The sequence below is a fragment of the Leucopleurus acutus genome (genome assembly GCF_964270905.1).
Source record: "Leucopleurus acutus genome assembly, chromosome: 5".
NCBI classification, from domain to species: domain Eukaryota; kingdom Metazoa; phylum Chordata; class Mammalia; order Artiodactyla; family Delphinidae; genus Leucopleurus; species Leucopleurus acutus.
In genome coordinates, this window is record NC_139147.1 from 86,525,630 (window position 1) to 86,546,026 (window position 20,397).

The 20,397-nt window shown below is 36.5% G+C and overlaps 1 protein-coding gene and 1 long non-coding RNA gene across 2 annotated transcripts in view; one reads left to right on the forward strand and one right to left on the reverse strand.

Annotated features, from left to right (window-relative positions):
• Window positions 1–14,538: 14,538 nt before the first annotated feature.
• LOC309962660 lies at window positions 14,539–17,301 on the reverse strand. The gene is made up of 3 exons (XR_014326256.1): window positions 17,219–17,301; window positions 16,294–16,420; window positions 14,539–14,706 (listed from the first exon to the last, which is right to left on the reverse strand). It is a non-coding gene; the product is annotated as an uncharacterized lncRNA (long non-coding RNA).
• Window positions 17,302–17,499: 198 nt separating this feature from the next.
• CCDC39 (coiled-coil domain 39 molecular ruler complex subunit) overlaps window positions 17,500–20,397 on the forward strand; it is a gene marked incomplete at its 5' end in the record, with an annotated part of 45,981 nt that continues 43,083 nt past the window's right edge. Inside the window, one exon of the mRNA XM_082839720.1 lies at window positions 17,500–17,589. Within this exon, the coding sequence (XP_082695846.1) occupies window positions 17,500–17,589 (90 nt within the window). The remainder of the gene's footprint in view (window positions 17,590–20,397) is intronic.

Here is a 20,397-nt window from a genome sequence, read left to right on the forward strand (position 1 = left end):
TATGAATTGTGAAACTTCAGGAAAATTGTTTAGTTTCTAAGTGCCTCAATTTTCTCTTTTGTAAAATAGAGATAATATCAATATAATGTTGCCATAAAGGTTTATTTTTAATATTTGAAAAATGCTTAGGGCAGTGCCTGGCACATAATATTATAAAATAAATACCGGAGAAAAGTATGTGCACCTTTTAAAGAATTCTTTCTGTATTCTTTTCTTACCTTCCAGAAAGAGTCTACCAACTGATATGCTTAGAGCACAGCATGTGAGTGGAGTACCCATTTTCCTGCTCCTGTGGCAGAGTGGTTAATAGTGTGGGAGGTCAGGCCAAAATCTTGTTCCATTGTCCAGTAGCCTTGTTATCCTGGGAAAGTTGCTTGACCATGCTAAGGGTCACTTTCTTTTTCTGTAAAATGGGAATGACAATAAATATCTACTTTTTAGGATTGTTAGGAAGCTGAAATGAGATGATATAAGTGATTAGCACAGTGCCTCACATAGAGAAAGGGATCAATAAATGCTAACTATTAGTCTCTGTTTGCAGTCCCTCCACATTAAAGATAAGGAAAATTAGGACCAGTAAGTATGTCATCCATGGCTGAAGAACTAAAGTAATAAGCCAAAATGATACAGGAAATCCAGTGAGAAGGATATTTCTGGCTCGAGGTGATAAATTGTTTTGTGCCTTGCTGACCAATATGGATATCTTTAAAAAAAAATATTTCCAGGATGCCTTCCTGTGGTTAGCGCTCAGCATATATTCATTCGTGACATGGACAGTGGCACAGAGAGTATGCTCATTAAAACTGCTAGTGTGAGGGAGCGAGGGCATGAGCTTCACCTTGAAAGAAAGAACCAAGAAAATATGATTCTACCAGGAAATGTGATAGTAGTCTACTTGAAGAGAAAAATCAGTTGCCAAAGTACCACGTGCGAAATGAATGATTATGTTCAAACCAAGAAGAAAAAGCTCTATCAGCCAATCTGTGCAAAACAACTGTATGATGAATGTAATTCTACAGATTAAGTTAACCTGAAAGCCTTGAGCAGACAGACTGAGAACGGGGTGGTGTCCTGCTCTTTTGGGGCACCACTGATCAGCCTTTCAGATAAGTAACAAGATAGGATTGGGTTCCCTAATGAGGGATGGTCTTGCAGAGTGTAGGACTTCATCAGAGGGGACCTACAATACAAATGGCTAAAAAAAAAAAAAAAAAAAAAAAAAAGAACTGCATTATTCACTTTGAGGAATTTGTCAGACATTTTTGTTATTTTTTTAAGTACAGGCAAGACTCTCTTAGGAAGTATACAGTTGTTTATTTCCACTGAGATTAGAACAATAGGAAGTGGATTTCAAACTGCAGCATGGAAGATTTAAGTTAGAATGATTGAAAAAAAACTTACAATTAGTGTGAAATGTAAAACACTGCAAATGATTACCAAGTAAAACTACGTAATCTTTTCAGAATTATTCAAAATAAGACTTTTCTGTATTAGTTTCAAATTATTTTCGTAGGTGTTAACTAAAGGCAGGAGAATAGGCTGGGTAGACTCTCAAGATTCCTTTCTATGATTTGATGATAAAAAAGACTTGATCCTATAAAGATTGCTCTGGCTTCTTTTCTATTGAGGCTACCCAAGGAACAGCTGTTGCCTTGACAACAAGGGACAGTCTTAGGTTCCTCATATGCTAGTAGGAAAATGGCCAATTTTCTTGTTCATAAGAGAAAACTGTTAATGTGTCCATCTCTTTCTCTCTCTCCCCCACCTGTCTCTCTTCCACTCTCTCTGTCCTACCATTATTAGCCACCCTTACATGAACGTCAGTGAAAGAGTTCAAAGAAGATGAGAAAAAGGTGGTAGAATAGTTTGTATTTTCAGAAATACCCACCGAAACTTAAGAAACTCATTCACAAAAGACTTTGGAGTAAGGTAATGCTATAGGAATACCAAGAGATCAGCCTTCAATGTGTAGAGAAGAAAAACAATGGATGACATAAAATTCTTAGAATGTGGGCAGACACACTGAACAGATTCCAAGAGGAAGGAATCAATACACCTTCACTGATGTCTCAACATGGGATGAATGACATAACCACCACTTCCAACTATCTAGGTACACGTATATAGACATCACCCACTTTTGACGAAACTGAGTAGATTGTATACAGACCTAGCTTTACATAAGATTTATGTGAATAATACTACGGAACATAGTAGAAGAACAGCAGTTACTTCACATACAATTCACTAAAGTAATAGGCAACAATTAGTTCCCCTAGGGCAAAAACCTTAGGATAATACCTGCTTTCTCCTTTGCTACCTGAAATGTAGCCAAATGCAGGCTAGGAAACAGACTGACAACTGATCAAAAGTGCTTTGAGTAAACTTACCCATATATTATGTGGGGAGCTATAGCTCGTTGAATTAAAGTAAGCCAACTCTCTGCAGTGTCTCTTAAAGCCTCAACTATAAAAAAGCCAAGTTTGTTAGCCCAGTGGAGTGGTGCTTTTTCCGTACAGAAGCATGGGAGGTTCAAGCTGCAGCTCTGAACCAGCCTTGTTTTTATACTGCGCTCAAATGGATGGTGTGTTACAGTGTCATGACAACACACATTTTCTTGTATGTTTACCCTACCTTTTTCTACATAGTGATTATACGGTGGGTGTGTTTTTTGTTTGCTGTTTCCCTACTACCTCCCAAGGATTTTTTTTTTGGGGGGGTGATATTATTGTTGTTAAAAAGTATTTTTCTTCTGGTTATAAAAAAATTCAAGCTTGTTGTAAAGAATATGAAAAACGTTCACAGAATAACAAAGAAGGAAATGAAAGAATCTTGGTATTGTTTTGAAGAGCAGTACTGAAAGCAAAGAAAGCCAATACCAATATTTTTTTACTAAATGCTGGGATAGCATAAGACACAGGATATTACTTCCTGCCTGTTTTCTTTATTTTTCTGTGTCTACCATGGTCCTGGGAGAATAACACTCTAATGATGTGCAAAAACATGCAGGTACCCGTAGGCGATGCTATATATTCTGATGACGTAGAGTGGGATTGTCAAGCACGTGAGAGAATATATAAGGTTGGAAAGGCTAAGCAAAACCACATTTACACTTTGATGAGATAATGTTAAGGATATTTTGAAAACTCTGCTACTTGTGGCACAATATTGCTGGCGGATTTTGGAGCTAGCTTTTCTCATCCCAAGCCCACTGGTCCCCAATATTTCTCACAGAATGAGAAGACCATCCTCTTGGTTGGTCTCACTTTTTTTTTTTTTTGCAGTACGCGGGCCTCTCACTGTTGTGGCCTCTCCCGTTGCAGAGCACAGGCTCCGGACGTGCAGGCTCAGCGGCCATGGCTCACGGGCCCAGCCGCTCCGCGGCATGTGGGATCTTCCCAGACCGGGGCACGAACCCGTGTCCCCTGCATCGACAGGCAGACTCTCAACCACTGCGCCACCAGGGAAGCCCTGGTCCCACTTTTAAACAGTCACAAAGTCTTATCTTCTGCCTTTTTTCTCTTTCCCTATTTCAGGCCCTCATTACTGATCCCTTTTCCATTCATCTCCCCCATTTAAAATTATTCAGTGTGTCCCTATTGTCTATAAGAAAATATCTTTGTGTTGTGGTACCTTTCAATTTTCCCTGTCTCATCTCATGTTACTCTCCCAGGCAAATGCTACCCTCAAAAGTCACCCCATTCCCCATTCAGTAGTGTTGAACTACTTGTAAGTTCTCACTTCTCTTCACCTCTCAGGCTCAAGATTTTCCATATTATTACCTTTATATTGTTATTCTCTCTACCTGGAATACACTTTCACCTCAGCTTTTCGCCAGGAACATTTATATCCCCATCTTTGGAGTTTCAGATAAGACCTTATTCTTTTTTTTTTTATAGAGTGCATATATTTTATTGCTTTCTCATTGGCTACATTATTTTTTTAATTTTAATTTTATATTGGAGTGTAGTTGATTAACAATGATGTGTTAGTTATAGGTGTACAGCAAAGTGATTCAGTTATACCCATACGAGTGTCCATTCTTTTTCAAATTCTTTTCCCATTTCGGTTATTACAGAATATTGAGCCAAGTTCCCAGTGCTATACAGTAGGTCCTTGTTGGTTATCTATTTTAAATATAGTAGTGTATACATGTCAATCTCAAACTGCCAATCTAGCCCTCCCCCACACCCTTTCCCCCTGGTAACCATAAATTTGTTCTCTAAGTCTGTGTGTTTCTGTTTTGTAAATAAGTTCATTTGTATCATTTTTTTAGATTCCGCATGTAAGCAATATCATATGGTATTTGTCTTTCTGTGTCTAACTTACTTCACTTAGTATGATAATCTCTTGGTCGATCCATGCTGCTGCAAATGGCATTATTTCATTATTTTTAATTTCTGAGTAATAATCCATTGTATATATGTAGCACATTTTCTTTATTCATTCATCGATTGATGGACATTTAGGTTGCTTCCATGTCTTGACTATTGTAAACAGTGCTGCAATGAACAATGGGGTGCATGTATCCTTTCAAACTATTGTTTTTTCTGGATATATACCCAGGAGTGGGATTGCTAGATCATATGGTAGCTCTATTCTTAGTTTTTGAAGGAACCTCCATATTGTTCTCCAGTGTGGTTGTATCAATTTATATTCCCACCAACAGTGTAGGAGGGTTCCCTTTTCTCCACACCCTCTCCAGCATTTATTGTTTTATAGACTTTGATGATGGCCATTTTGACTGTGTGAAGTGATACCTCATTTGCATTTCTCTAATAATTGGCGATGTGGAGCATCTTTTCATGTGTTTGTTGGCCATTTATCTGTACGTCTTCTTTGGAGAAGTGTCTATTTAGGTATTCTGCCCATTTTTTTGATTGGGTTGTTTGTTTCTTTCACATGAGCTGCATGAGCTGTTTGTAAACTTTGGAGATCAATCCCTTGTCAGTCGCATTGTTTGCAAATATTTTCTCCTATTCTGTGGGTTGTTTTTTCATTTTGTTTATGGTTTCCTTTGCTGTACAAATGCTTTTGAGTTTAATTAGGTCCCATTTGTTTTTTTTTTTTTTTATTTTCATTACTCTAGGAGGTGGATCAAAAAAGATCTTGCTATGATTTATGTCAGAGGGTGTTCTGTTTATGTTTTCCTCTAAGAGTTTTATAGTATCTGGTCTTACATTTAGGAGGTAAGTCCTTATTCTAATGGTGTGACTGCTCTGCCCTTGATCCCCTCCCACCTGGAGACAGACATGCTTCCCTGATGAGTCTTGATAGCTTTGCCATACTGTGTGCACTTGGTATGCTTTAGCTCATTTAACAAAAGTTCTGGAGGGCAGCATCCTACAAGTTTTCCTCACTGATACATATCACTATCACTTACTACAGAGAGCATGTCACACATTAGGTGCTGAAAGACTATACAATGAGAATGAGTGAATAAAGGAATGATGAATGTCTACTGTGTGCCTAGTGCTGGGGAGCCAGTGTTAAATCAGCTAGACCTCTCTGACCTATGTTGCTTACAATGTAATAGGGGGACTCAGGGAAGTAAACAGAGGAAATGTCATGATAGCCGAAATATGATGCCAGGGGAAATGTATATAGGTCAGGGAAGGTAGACATTAGCTGGGAAAATATGGGAAGAGTGCCCAGGCAGCAGGAACAGATGTGCTAAGGCTTAAAGTGAGAGAGAACTTGAAGAAAAGGAAACAAATTCACTCGGGCTAGAATTCCCAGTGTGAGATGAAGAAGAGTGAGAGACGAGAGCGGGGAGGGAGAAGGCCCAGTTCGTGAGGGCCTCAGAATCCACGTTAGGGAGGCCTTGGAGAGCTGGGGAGGGATGATGTGCTAAGATTTGTGGGTTAAAAAACTCATTTTGGCTGAGGCGTGGAGATGGTATTAGAGAGATCGATTATGGAGGCAGTTACCTGTTAGGAGACGGCTTTTGTTGGTGGTTTCTCCACTTGATGGTAAACACCCTGAGGGGAAGGATAATCACTTTTTCAATTTTGTAAATTAAGGGCTTAGGTCAATGTTTCTTTAATGAATGACAAACTCTACATATGTCAATTATCATACCTCCGAAAAACAAAAATAAAAAAGCCCCTTCTTTTAAGAAGTTGCATCCCCTGTGGCTCATCTAGTCATTGGGTCAATATAACTACCTCCAGGTAAGCTGGTTACACAAAGGAGATTTAGTGGCACCTCCACCCTGACCTTCCTCGTGATAGATACATAAGTTGATTTATATTACCTTACCTTGCCTATATTATAACTGACCGTTTAAATTGCATTTTTTTGGCTTTTTCATGAAGATGTCATTCCTGGATTAAGATCATGGCTTTTCCATGTTGCATAACCTACCTAAGAATAATCCATGCAACTCTGCCTCTTTGTGTTTATTCAAAGACTGGTGAAAGAGTTAATGAAGATATGAATTAAGGAAAGCATAAATGATAAAATAGTCATCTGAAAGGTTACTTCTGACTTCCCTGTATTTGTATTAGAATCTAGTCATTAAAGTGATATAATTCACTGAATAAAATCATTTTATTAAGCCTTTGGTCAGCAGATTATTAATACCTATATTATATATAGAACTCATCTAAAATTAGTAATTATAGCTCTCATTTTTCTTTTGATACAACGAAAAGAGTAAAAGAATTTTCAAAGTATGTGAGAGGACTCTGTGAAATAACATCACAGTTAATCAAAATTTAATACAATAAACTAATAAAATAGTAAAAATGTTCTAATTTAATATTAGTAGTAGATGTCTTCTTCTTATCCTTATTTTATATACAATGACACTTTCAAAGCATTATAAATTTGTGAGCTAATAACATATCACAAATCTACAAAAATATGAAAAGCCAAAAAAATTGATAACTTCTGATTCAGATTATATGTCAAATTTCATTATTGTGTTTCTAGTAAATAAGTAACATAAATGAACTATTTGTAGGGTGGTGGGTGATATGGATTATTTTTCCTGATACCTAATTAGAGTCCCTACTTTTCTAAAACTTTCAGTCTTTCACGATTCACAATGAAACATTAATTTGTATGGTTCACTTAATCAGATTCAACAAACTTTGTTTATAAAATTTCATATACCTAAGTTTTTTAGCATATGTTATCTTCTAAATGGTTAATTTACATGTTGATCTACCCATGACAATCTTACATTTAAACTTTCATTGTTAATTATGATCATTGTTATGGTTGCTTCACATTAATAGCAACTAACAGTGTTTAGAAGAATAAAAGGGGCTCTGATTGCATCTGGATGTTTTTTAATGGAATGACACAGAGTTCTGTGTCACACCAAAGATTTTGTCATTTTACAGTGAGAATGAGCTGGGGGAAAATAGTTGTTAATAGATTGTTAGGTTGGTATTTGGGCCACAATTATTTCTGGGGGGTTTTCTCCTTAAGAACATCTTTAATACTGCACCCAGAGATTTGACTCAGATGTCAGGAATAATGAGCTTCATTATAAAGTAGACCTTGATGATAGTTCTGGCTAAAAAAGAAAGAAAAGATTGAAAAAAAGAGGTATTTGTGGTACTTTACATAGACAGACATGTAGCACCATCTACTGGATTAGAATAAATGAATAAAATCTGTATTTCCACTAGCAAAAGTATGAAACTATGAATATCAAAGCTTCCTATAGCTTGATAGGAATTGGTTTAGCCAATTCTTCTGATTCTGATGATTGTTTTACTAGTAGATGAGAGTACTTTGCTATATAGGGCCTTCTTTTCCTCTCTGTCTTTGCATCTAGGAAATTTTTTTTTTTTGCATCATGTGTACACACACACACACACACACACACACACACATGCATATCCCATTGTACCCAACTAAATCATGTAATTTTTTTTACAAGGCAGTGGTTGCCATTGGCAAAAGAAATTTTGTGAATGTAATTTCCCCGAAAAGGATATTAGAAAGTCCGTAATTAAGGAGGTCTTTCCTTTACTGTTTCTCTGCAGTAGAAAATGTTTTCTTTAAATATAGTTAAGGCCTCCTGTTATCAGAAGAAATAAATCCTTAAAAATAATCCATTCAATAATTCATTAATTAAACAAGTATTAATCAAGGGATTACTATGTTTCAGCAACAATGATAAGAACATTGAAAAAACAGAACAGTGATTTCAGAAATATTGCATAATATTTGTCTGTGAGGTAAGTGTTCCTTTGTAAAGACTTACATCCATCCCTTTCATTAACTGAGCAGCCAATTATCCGATATAGCTTTGTAAAATGTACAAGTTTGCAAAATGTTATAGATACTGGTCAAAATATTCAGCACTAAAAACATGTTTTGTATAGGGAGGGAAACTGTGGAACAGAACAATTATAAGACCTTTCTGACCTTTCAATGAGACTGTTATCTCATTATCCAAGTCATTAACTATTTCATAATAAAATGAATTTCCTCAGGAGGGAGTGAGTACCTCAGCAATACAATAGCAGTGTAAAAGCATTGCATGTTGCTGAGGTGCATGTTGTAGCCAGGGGCTATCTTGGAAGTTTCTTCTAATTCTGAGGTTATATAAATGCTCTGAATCTAGTCATATGGAACTATATTAAGAATGAATTACATAAAAGAAAATCTGAGAAAATGGAGACATTTACCATATTTCTGGGTAGGAAGACAATACAATAAAAGTTTAATTTCTTCTTAAATTATTATGTATATTCAAGGAAATTTCAATGAAAAATCCTAGGGTTCTTTGACCTTTTTTGAACTTCACAACTTGATTGCAAGGAAGTGTCTGAAAATAAATAAGAGTAGTTGTGATGGTGGTGATAGATGGTGTGCTTGGCCCTACCATAGTAAGAAGCTATGCTACTCAAAACAGTGTGGTTCTTTTGTAGAGATAGATAAATAAATCAATGAAATACCAGACATCTAGAAACATATCATTATATATATATGAGAATTTAGTATACAAAAGGACACATTTCAAACCACAGGAGTGAGACAGACTATTTAACAAATGGTGTTGAGAAAATTCCTATTTGTTTTGGAAAAGAACTATGAATCTATGTCCTGTCATACACAAACATAAATTTTATGTGCATTAGAATTTTAATGTAGAATATATAATTATAAAAGTAATTATATAATTATAAAAGTACTTGGGAATTTGGGGTTACCAGATGTAAATTATTATATATAGAATGGATAAACAACAAGGTCCTACTGTATAGCACATGGAACTATATTCAATAATCTATGATAAACTATAATGGAAAAGAATATATATATAAAAAAGAATGTATATATAGGTATAATTGAATCACTTTGCTGTACAGCAGAAATTAAGACAACATTGCAAATCAACTATATTTCAATTAAAAAAATAAAGTTCTAGGGCTTCCCTGGTGGGTGGAGCAGTGGGTGAGAGTCCGCCTGCCGATGCAGGGGACACGGGTTCGTGCCCCGGTCCGGGAATATCCCATATGCCGCGGAGCAGCTTGGCTCGTGAGCCATGGCCACTGAGCCTGCGCATGCGGAGCCTGTGCTCCGCAACGGGAGAGGCCACAACAGTGAAAGGCCCGCGTATCGCAAAAATAAATAAATAAATAAATAAATAAATAAATAAATAAAGTTCTCGGGAAGCTGAAAAAAAGTACTAAAAATATATAAATAACTTATATATAAATATTTTAATGAATAAACAACAATAAATTTTAATGAATAAATACTAAATCTTAATATAAACTTTAATATTAAATATATTAAACTTTTAATAAGAGTAAAATTTAAATAAATAAAATGTTATATATAATACTTATATATAAATAAATAATATATAAAATAGTTTATTTTTATAGTCTTCCGGGCAAGGCTTTCCTTAGTGAGATGCAAAACAAAAGTTATCAAGGAAAAGACTGACAGATTTAACTAGTTAAAACTTTAAAACTCCTCTTTTCATTTATATATTTATTCTCTCAGCAGATTTTTATTGAGCATTACCATGTGCAGATATTGTTCTAGTTTCTGAATATAGTGTGAACAAAATGCATATGGTTCCTATTGTCATGCATATTATAGTCTAGTGGCAAATATAGAAAATAAGTAAACAAAATAAAAATATAAGTACTAATTATGGTGAATTAGTCTCAATGTAATTACTTAATGTGAAAATTTTGCTATAAGACAAAGTAACAAGTAAAAGCTATATTTGATTGAATGGGCAAGGAAGGCTTCTCTAAGGAGGTTATATATAAACTGAAGAATATAGAGCCCTGCAGAATACTCTAGAACTAGACATTATGGAAGAAAATATTCCAGGCAGAGGGATCAGTATATATGAAGACCCAAAGGCTGGGAGACTCCTTGGTTTTTTGAAGCTCTAAGGAAATAATTAAAACAATTCAAGGTGGCTGAAACATAGTGAATAAGGGGAAAGATGGCAAGAGATGAGCTTGGAAAAAATTTGTCAGGGCTAAGATCACATAGGATTTTGTAGACCAGATTAAGGATTTTGGATTTAATTCCAACTAAACCAGGAATCCACTGAAGAGTTTTAACTTGGAAGAAATCTGATTTAAGTTTAAAAAAGCCTTTAAAATGGTACAACTACTTTGGAAAAGGTCTGGAATGTTTTATAAACATGCCCTGCTGTCAGCAATTGTACTCCTTGGTATTTATCGAAGAGAAATAAAAACATATGTCCTTGTAAAGGCTTGTCCTGAGAGTACACATTAATAATTCTGAAACACATTTAAATGTACTTTGGGGTTGAAAAAATAAGTAAATGGCTGATGGATAGTGGGAGCAAGGTTTCTCACTGTCAGGAGGGAAGTTTCAAATAAATAAGAAGGGAAGGCTAGAATAAACTCTGTGGTACTGGATTGGAGTCAGAGACATCAGTATATACTAATGTTTAGATTATACAGATAGACACAAAGATGATTATAGATTTGTGAATTCTTGGGTTAGTATACATCATATATTATCTAGTTTTGTCTGCTGAGAGGGCCCAGAAGCACTGACAACCCAGTAACAGCAAACATGCCCAGAGCCCAGATCTTGATTTCTAAATGCCATTCTCCAATAAAAGGAATCAGAGCTCCTTGGAGAAATGGCTAATTCTCAGGCTGTGTAAGGGAAAATACAAGATGGCCTGGAGCACTTTGTAGGCCAGAAAGTAAGGAGGTGCTCAAAAAACAAAAAGATGAAGGCATGTCAAAGATACAGGGGCCAATGGCCAGAGCTGGAACAAATTGGGTAACAAAATAGCATAGTTTGGATTATAATCCAAAGTATAAAATATATATGAGTCCACAGTAATATAAATAAATAATTGAATAAATAAATAAATAAATGGAGAGGATAGACTCCTACTTACAGAAAAGTCTCAAATAATACATGTAGATACTCTCTTTTTGGGAGGTAGAGTGTAATCTCTCTCCTCGAAGGCAGACCGAACTCAGTGAATCATTTAGAGTATGGAAGGGGAAATAGTAGCTTTACAATGGAGAAACCTGGCAAATGCTATCTTAACAAAATGATCACAGGTAAAATCACCAGTAATGCCATGATGACACCACAAGCCCTCTGATAAGATGTGATGAGAAGTGTATTTCACCTCTGTGGTTTTCTTCCCCAAAACCCATAACTCCAGACTAATTATGAGAAAACCATCAGATAAAACATTAAGAGACATTTAGAGAACTTCTATATGAAATAACTGACCAGTACTTCTCAATACTGTTCAGGTTACAAAAAACAAGAAAAAAATGAGAACTTGTTACAGACCAAGGAAGACTGAGGAGACATGATAACAAAATGCAATGTGGTATGCTAGATTATATCCTGAAACAGAAAAAACATGGATGGAAAGACTGGAAATCTGGAGTTTAGTTTATAGTAATGGGCCAATGTTGGCTTCTTTCTTTTGTCAAATGTACCATGGTAATGTGTGATGATAATGTTAGAGGAAACTGAAACTACATGAGGGACATATGGGATATTATCTTTGCAAGTTTTCTGTAAATCAAACTTATTCTAAAATAAAAAGTGTATTAAAAATCTTGTACAGGAATGTTTATAATAGCTCTATTCATAGTTTCCCCAAACTGAATACAATCCAGGTGTTCATCATTAGGAGAAGAGGTAAACAGTGTGTTACATTTACATAAGGGAATACTATTGAGCAATAAAAAGAAATGAACCATTGATACTGCACTATGGATGAATATCAAAAACGTGAAGCTGAGTGAAAAAAAGCCTAACATCAAAAAGTATATATTTTTACCAGTCTGGGTGCAATCAGGAGAGAGAAACCACACAGCAATTTAATAGGGAAGGCTCAATATAAAGAATTGTTAACTGTAACAGAGGATGGAGTAACAAGCAGCTGGCCGTTAAGAAGTAAAGAAAACTCTAAAGAATGGAGATATAGCAGAAATAAGGAGCAGTTACTATCCTTAAAGCTGAGACAGTGTGCCCAGGGAAGAGCCTCCCCACCCTGTCCCCCAGCTAAATGAATGGCAGAGAAATCATTGTGCTGGTAGAACTTGCTGGAAATCTGTTCTCTGTGGTGCCAGGGAAATCTATTAAAGGGGTGATGTCTCACTGGGGGCACTCTGTTGCCAAACTACCCAAGTTGGGGTGGGGGTGAGTGCTAAGGGAAGCTGCTGCACACAGCAGGAGCTGGGCATGGAGAAGCCACAAGCGCTGCAGGAGCCTGATGCTGGAAGAACTGCCTGAGATGCAGGAACTGGACGCTGAAGAAGCTGTGTGTGCTGCCAGGTGAGCACACTGGAACCAGGGAGAAAAAAAGGCTTTTTTCCTCCTGCAATGTCTCTCCTGTGCCCTGATTGATAAAGATTGATGTTGTGCCAGCTGTTGAAAGAGAAATATTTAAAAGGCCCATATCTGTTTTCACAGAGCAGGCAAAATGGGTGAATTTGGAGCTGAGAGGCAATAAATGGTAAATTTAGGAAATATAGCACAATACAGTACCTTTTCACTGATTTGAAGTTTTAAAAGAGAGGAAACTAATGTATGATAGAGAAAATATCAGAACAGGAAGTTGCCTCTGGGGGGTTAGGGGATGTGAGAGCAGGGATTGACTGCAAAGAAGCAGGCAGAAACTTTTGGGGGAAGTGGTGATGTTCCACCTCTTGAGCATAGTTTAGGTTAACCTGGTGTATGCATTTGTCCAAACTCAAGATATGTGTATTTGTTTGTATATAAATTTTACCTATAGAGGGAAGAATGTAAACAAAAGTAAACATATGCATAGTGAAGTCTTTAGGGGGGAAGTGTACTGATCACTGCAATTTACTTTGAAATGCATCAATAAATAACATGAATTGATGAGTGGATGGATAGATGGGTATGTAACAACAAGAATAGTCAAACACTCATGGTAGGACCTAGGAAACATCTAGATCACGGGAATAATGGTGCTCACTGTAAAATTATTTCAGCTTTTCTATATGTGGGAAATATTTCAAAATTAGATGTTGGAAGTAAAAGATTACCTTAACTGTTGAGGGAGAATGGATTTCGGGGGAACAAGAGTAGAAGCAGATTGTTGAGGATGCCATTGCAGTAGTGCAGTGAGAGATGATGATTGTTTGGAGTGGTGGCAGTGGACTTGGAAGGGAGTCATAAAAGCCAAGAGAAGAAAATGTTTTAATAGGGAAGGAATAGTTGAGCTGAATGTAGCCTGTAGATCAGGTAAGTTGATGATGAACGTATCCACTGGAACATGAAGCATACTGATGGCAATGAGAGCAGTTTCTGAGGTGTTGTATAGCAAAATACACTAAAAAAAGTTTTTAAAAAAACCCCCCAAATTAGGAGAAAAATACTCATACACACACACAAACATGCACAAAGAAACTATAACATAAAAAACACTGCCATAATTCAATAAGAAGAAACAACCTAATGGGAAAAAATGGACAAAGGATATGATAAAGAAATTCTTAGCAGAAGAAATGTGATGTTCAGTCTCACTCATAATTATATAATTGTCAATAAACAATGAAAAACCATATTTTACTCTTTAGGTTGTAAAATATTTGATACTTCATAAGAATACTGTCATATTTTGTAGGTATGCAAAGACATTTTGAAAGATAATTTAGTGGTATCTATCAAAATAAAATTGTTTATACCTGTTTTCCATTAATTTTACTTCTAAGAAAATGTCATGCAGAAATACTTACATAGGTGTTCAAGATTATATCTTATTCACCAAATATAAAACTAACTGAAAGATGCATTCCAATTTTGGAGATATTAAAATGTGAAAATAAGTATAGTCTAGAATTGATGAAATACAGTATTAGAAAGATGTTCATTATAGCATTGTTTATAAAGTTAAAATTGATTGATGATACTGAATTTTAAGCTGCCATTAAAAGACCAAAGATCTAATATACTGACACGGAAACATAGCCACTATTGTTAAGTGAAAAAATGAATTTGCAAAATATTTAGGGTTTTATTTCTATAGGAAAAAATTAATATATGTATATACTTACAGCTTCATTTAAAAAAATGCTGGTAGGGGCTTCCCTGGTGGCGCAGTGGTTGAGAGTCTGCCTGCGGATGCAGGGAACACGGGTTCGTGCCCCGGTTCGGGAAGATCCCACATGCCGTGGAGCGGCTGGGCCCGTGAGTCATGGCCGCTGAGCCTGCACGTCCGGAGCCTGTGCTCTGCAACGGGAGAGGCCACAACAGTGAGAGGCCCGCGTACCACCAAAAAAAAAAAAAAAAAAAAAAAAAAAATGCCGGTAGGATAAACACCAAAATGGGGCAAACTTTTGAGAATGAGATTGGCATGGAGCTGAGGATATCTTTTCCTTTTACTTCATACATATATGTATTTTTCTTTCTTATAAAACAAAGACCACGTTATTTTTGCAAAACCCCAAATCTTCATATTTTAGCCTTAACAACCTGATCTGGATGAAGTTATCTATTTGGGAATGAGATAGTAAAAGGGTAACATCTTCCTTAGCATTTGGGGATTAAATTGATTATTTCATGGTTAGTGACAAGGCTTGTAAAACTTTGGGCTTTATTTCTAAATCTGAATGAATAATGATAGGGTTAGAATCTGGAAGCTGTAGAATTATAAAAGTGGGAGGAAATGGATGATAGGAATACTGTGGTGATGAGGGGGAGAAGCAGGGATATTGTTTAAAGGCAGAAAGGTAGAATTTAGAGGATGCATGGACATTTTGTCCAAAATTCAACATTGTATAATCATTATCCTGAAATTCAGGAAATAGAAGCCTTGAGATATGGGAAATGGGATTCTTTGCAGGGATTTGGCTGCCAAAGTTCTTATGTCCTTGGGGCCTACAGAAGTACCCAGCAAAGACAGCTGCAGTCATACATTTGGCAGCTACAGCTGACACTGAGAGGGGTGGATCAACAGATTGGCACAGGCGAAGACAGCTGCCTCAGTATTCACATTTTAAAATAATCATTAAACAAGGGACATTGCCATAACAATTTTTAAATATAAATAACAATATGTCATCTTAATATATGCTGGATATTAACAGTTTCATTAGTAGTGTTGACTAAACTATTATAAAATAAAAGATGATCTCTATTAAGGTTATTTAAGCTGTAAAAGTCCATTATTCCATATAGGTCAACATTCCCTCTACAAGCTCTCTTTCTCTTAACCACCTTGGAAATTTAGGCATTGTAGAACTGGAGAATAAAATGCCTTGCTAATTCTAGACTTTGAAGACACTATCTCTAAGTCCATAATGCTAAATATATGGAAAACCATGTAAGCACAAAGAGACAAAGCTACAAAAGATTTCAAAAGTATAGCAACAAACCAAGGGTAAAAAAAGACATTTTCAAGACATTTGAGGAAATATGAATATGAAAAGATACTGATCATGAAGAGTTATTTTGATACTGTTAATTTTGTCAGATGTGATAATGATATTGTATTTATGTTATAAAACATTAAACGTAAAACGTTAGTGATGCATGCTCCAGTAGTTATGGGTGAGATGTTATGTTTGTGATTTACTTTAAAATGCTTCAGCAAAAGATCCAGATGAAACTAATATGGCAAAAAAAAAAAAAAGAAAGAATGTTAAGTCAAGGTGATGAGTATATAGGGGTTCATTATACCCTGCTCTCTATTCTTACATATATTTAAACTTTTTATAATAAAAAAGGTTAACAGTGAACAGGTAAAATAAAATTCAAAAGGGCAAAAAAAGCTACATATATTTGACTATTGGATAAGCAAAATTAATTGGTCCTCACAATGAAGTGGTAGAGTATTCCAGCCAACAACACCCCTCATTGCAGACAGCATAGTTTGAGACCTGTTTCCTAGTTTAGGTCCTGCTTACTTTACCCGCTTCACCTTAGGGAGCTTCACTTCATTTATCTAGGAAATGAAAGAATTAGGTTAGTTCACTGTTTTGTACCTTCCAGTTCTGAGAAGCGGGTACATAAAACACGGGTCATAAACTCAAACTCCTACCGGTGCCAAGCAGTTAATTCAAATGAGTGAATTGGTAAAGTGCTTGCCAGTCTAAAGTGGTTAGACTTTTTCGAGTTTAGGAAGAAATATAGGTTTCTGTGTGGAATTAAAGATGCGTAAATGCTAACAAATGAAAATGTAAAGAAAATAGGGACTTCCCTGGCGGTCCAGTGGTTAAGACACTGCGCTTCCATTGCAGGGGGCACGGGTTTGATCCCTGGTGGGGGAACTAAGATCCCACATGCTGCCTGGCCAAAAAAAAAAAAAAAAAAAAAAGGAAATAAAGGTGTGGGAACTCTGCGCTGCAGGTTTGCCATCTCGGGGCAGTTCGCGACTGCGGTCAACTAGGACTCTGCAACCGGGCAGAAGACCATTGGGTGGGAGACCAGAAGTTAAAACAGACGAAGATCAAAACATCCAGCAATGATTCTAGGGAGTGAATTGTGCTTCAAAATACCTGTCTACTTCAGCCTACAAGATTTCATCTACTAATGAAACTCAACAAACGCCACTTGAAAGGAAAGCTAGGTTTATTCTTTTCGTTAGCGCTCATCTTCCGCCCGCGATCGCAGCTGCGTAGCGCAACGCAGGTCCGGTGCCCTGTGGTCCCCTGGAGACTGCAGGCGCCACCGATTCTATACCTCCCGGGAGCGCCGAAGGGGCTAACCGGAGCCGCACATTGAAGGACTGTTATGCCGGTACCTGGCAATCCCAAGGAACCTCTGGAGGAGTAAGTTGATTCGCTTCTCTGGGTGCCCAAGAAGAAAAAGTTGCACTGGATCCTGGGAAGGAGTTCTCAACCGGAAGATTTGCCCGGGCGCTTCCTGTTTGGTAACTAAGGGCGCGAAACGGTTGCTAGAGCTCCAGTAGCAACTACCCCGGAGCTTTGCGAGTTCCTTGGGTTGCCTCAGGTGCCGCTCACGGGCGTTACGAGAAGGTGGATCTTACCTCTGCACCTTTTCTGAGGTCCCCTATCTGTCATCATGAGTAGTGAATTCCTGGCGGAGCTGAATTGGGAGGAAGGGTTCGCCATCCCCGTGGCGAACGAGGAGAACAAGATACTGGAAGATCTGGTAAGGATCAGGTGAAGAAGGCGGGGGAAGAAGGGGTCTGTTGGGGGACGTTTTCTAGTTGGCAGAAATACCCCAACCCTTTTATTTCTCTCCGTTCTTTCCCTAATCCCATCTCTTCTCGGTCTACCTCTCTCCGGCAGCATCTCCTTCTTCCCTCACCTGCTAGCCCTTTTCGGTACTTGCTAAAGCATTAAAATCAATCAATCAATCAATCAAACTGAAACTATAATAGATATTCACAACTATAAAGCTTGAAACTTTACTCCCTCCTCCTCTTCCACCCCTTGCACTCATTTCTAGCCTCTTGAGCAGTAGAGGAAAGGCTGGTTCTCGCGCCTGCTTTTTCCTTCCTCAGAATTAAGCGCAGTTTGCAAAGGGACTTCTGAGGTTTGCGTAGCAACAGTTATTTGCGGATGTTTGTAAACAAAACATGTTATGGTTGACATTTCTTTTTGAGTTACTGCCTATGATGTTTAAAGTGACTCGAAGAAATGTTTTTAAGAGGGATGTTCTAGTAAGTATGTATAATGTGCAATTTACAGCTTTTCAAAGTGAGGATTGAATTGTCACAGAAATATATAAAATATTTTTGTAAGGAGTATTTTACACCAGCTTGCAACCAATGCATGGTAGTTGTTAAAAATAAAATTGCAACCAGCTCAGGAAACTTTGAAAACCAGTTAGCAGTCAGTCTAAAAGTTCCATCACATGGCAATGTGTTGTGTGGAAGAGGGTCCAAGAAGACCGATGATGTTTACACTACTTTAGAGAATGGAAGAGAAGTTTCCTCTGAGAAATGAAAATGAAAACCCTCCACTTTGTTTTTTGAAAATATGTTTTTCAAACTCTTCTGACTTATTTACTTATATCTAATGTAGATGGCTTCAGATTTTGTTTTTTGTTTTAAGTGAAGGGCAGCATTAGGAAATATAAGAGCTCTAGCACTGAGTACTGAGGACTAATAATAAGTATCCAGTCTTGGGTTCTGATCCTGCTTACGAGCACTGAGTCCATTTCTTCTTCTGTAAACTGGAGATAAGTAAAATAATTATCTCACAGGGTTGTTACACAGCTCTAAGGACTTTAATATAGGTTAAGTTCCATTCCAACGTTAGTTTTTGGTATTATTGCCATAATATTTGTCTCACAGGACTTTATATACATATTACTTGTATTAGCTATTTAAAAAAATATTAAAGAGCAATAAAAAGAATAATGAGGGCCATAATCACTTCACCTGAATAAACTCCAATATTAAAAAAGCAACTCTTGAAAGTTTAAGATATTCAAACAGAAGAGAACGGTATAAAATAAAAAATTCATGATATTCCCTCCCCTAAGTACTCACTGTTGACCGTAGAAGTGGCTATCATGGCTTTAAACAAATATCCCAGACATCATGGTCTACAGGTATACAGATAGAAAAGACAGGAGTATTATAAAACTGGGATCCTATTACATGTGCTGCTGTTAACATAGAAATTTAAATTTAATTTTACTTGTGTTTAAAAGGAGAAAATGAACGGAATTGTTGAATTTCAGTGAGTATTACTTGGTTATAAGAGATAATGGTTGCTAAAGATTTCTTTAACATTAAGAAAAACTAAATGGTTAAATTAATTGTTTTTAAAAAACTTCTTTGCTTCATTTGTAGACAGTATGGGTTGACTCCCTGATCTTTCATTTCTCGTCTTTGAAATGAAGAAATTAGCTCTCTTACCCTTCCTGCCACCTTCTTTTCCCCATTAAAAATAGTGGTTTTATTATTTTTATAATATCAAGGTTTATTTTATTTTCATTCTATTCAGTGCCCCTAATTTACTACAAGTGTTTAGTCTTATATTTAAAATGATTTAATGGTTGTTCATGCAGCCACTTTTACTAAGTTTACCTTTTTTTGAATTTTTCACTTTGATTCATCTTTTGACTGGTTGGGTACTATCCATGTGTGGGTTTCAAGAAGGACCCACAGTACTGTGCTTTCAATTCCTCACATCCCTGGCTGCCAGTCTGGTTCCTTGCATTGCCAACTTTACATTTATAGTCCTTAAATCGTAGTATCAGATCTTCAAGATACTTTCTCTCTCCCCCTACTCCTTCCTCCTGGAGTCCTGTGTTTCCCAGTATGGACTATTTTCCCACAGACCTATTTCCCAGCTGTTAACTTGAGAATTCCCTTTCCTTTACTGGGTTGATGCTCTATTTCCTACATCACATAGCTTCTTTTTTCTCAGATTATTATTCTCTTATTTTAATGAAATACTTTCTTGTGTCTCCCTAAGAAGGGTCTATGGGAGGTAAACACTGTGATTATCTTCACATATGATGGTCATTTGGCTGGGTAGAAGATCCTAGAATAAAAATAATTTTTCCACAGAATCTGGAAAGTATTGCCCTATTATCTTCCAGCAGTGTTGTTGGTGAGTAATCTGATATTAAAATGATTTTCATTTCTTTGTAGCTTACTTTTTTAATTTCTGGAAGCTTTTAGGGTTTTATTTCATCTTTACATAGAAATTTTAATTTTGGCAACTGTATCAATCATATTTTTAATTTTCAGGTTATTTGCTTATTGCTTTTTTGTATCACATGGTCGTGTTTTAGGAGTACATTATCATTTACAATCTCTGAGTGTGTATGTGTCTGTGTGTGTGTGTTTAGTTCTTGTCTTTTGTGTCCTGAATTATCTGTTTTCTTTGGGATCTTTTTGTTTGTTTATCTTGATGTCCCTCACATTATGTAAGTTTTCAATGTATATCTGGTGGTCCTTGCATGTCCTTTTATATTGAAGAAAGAGGCAATAAAATG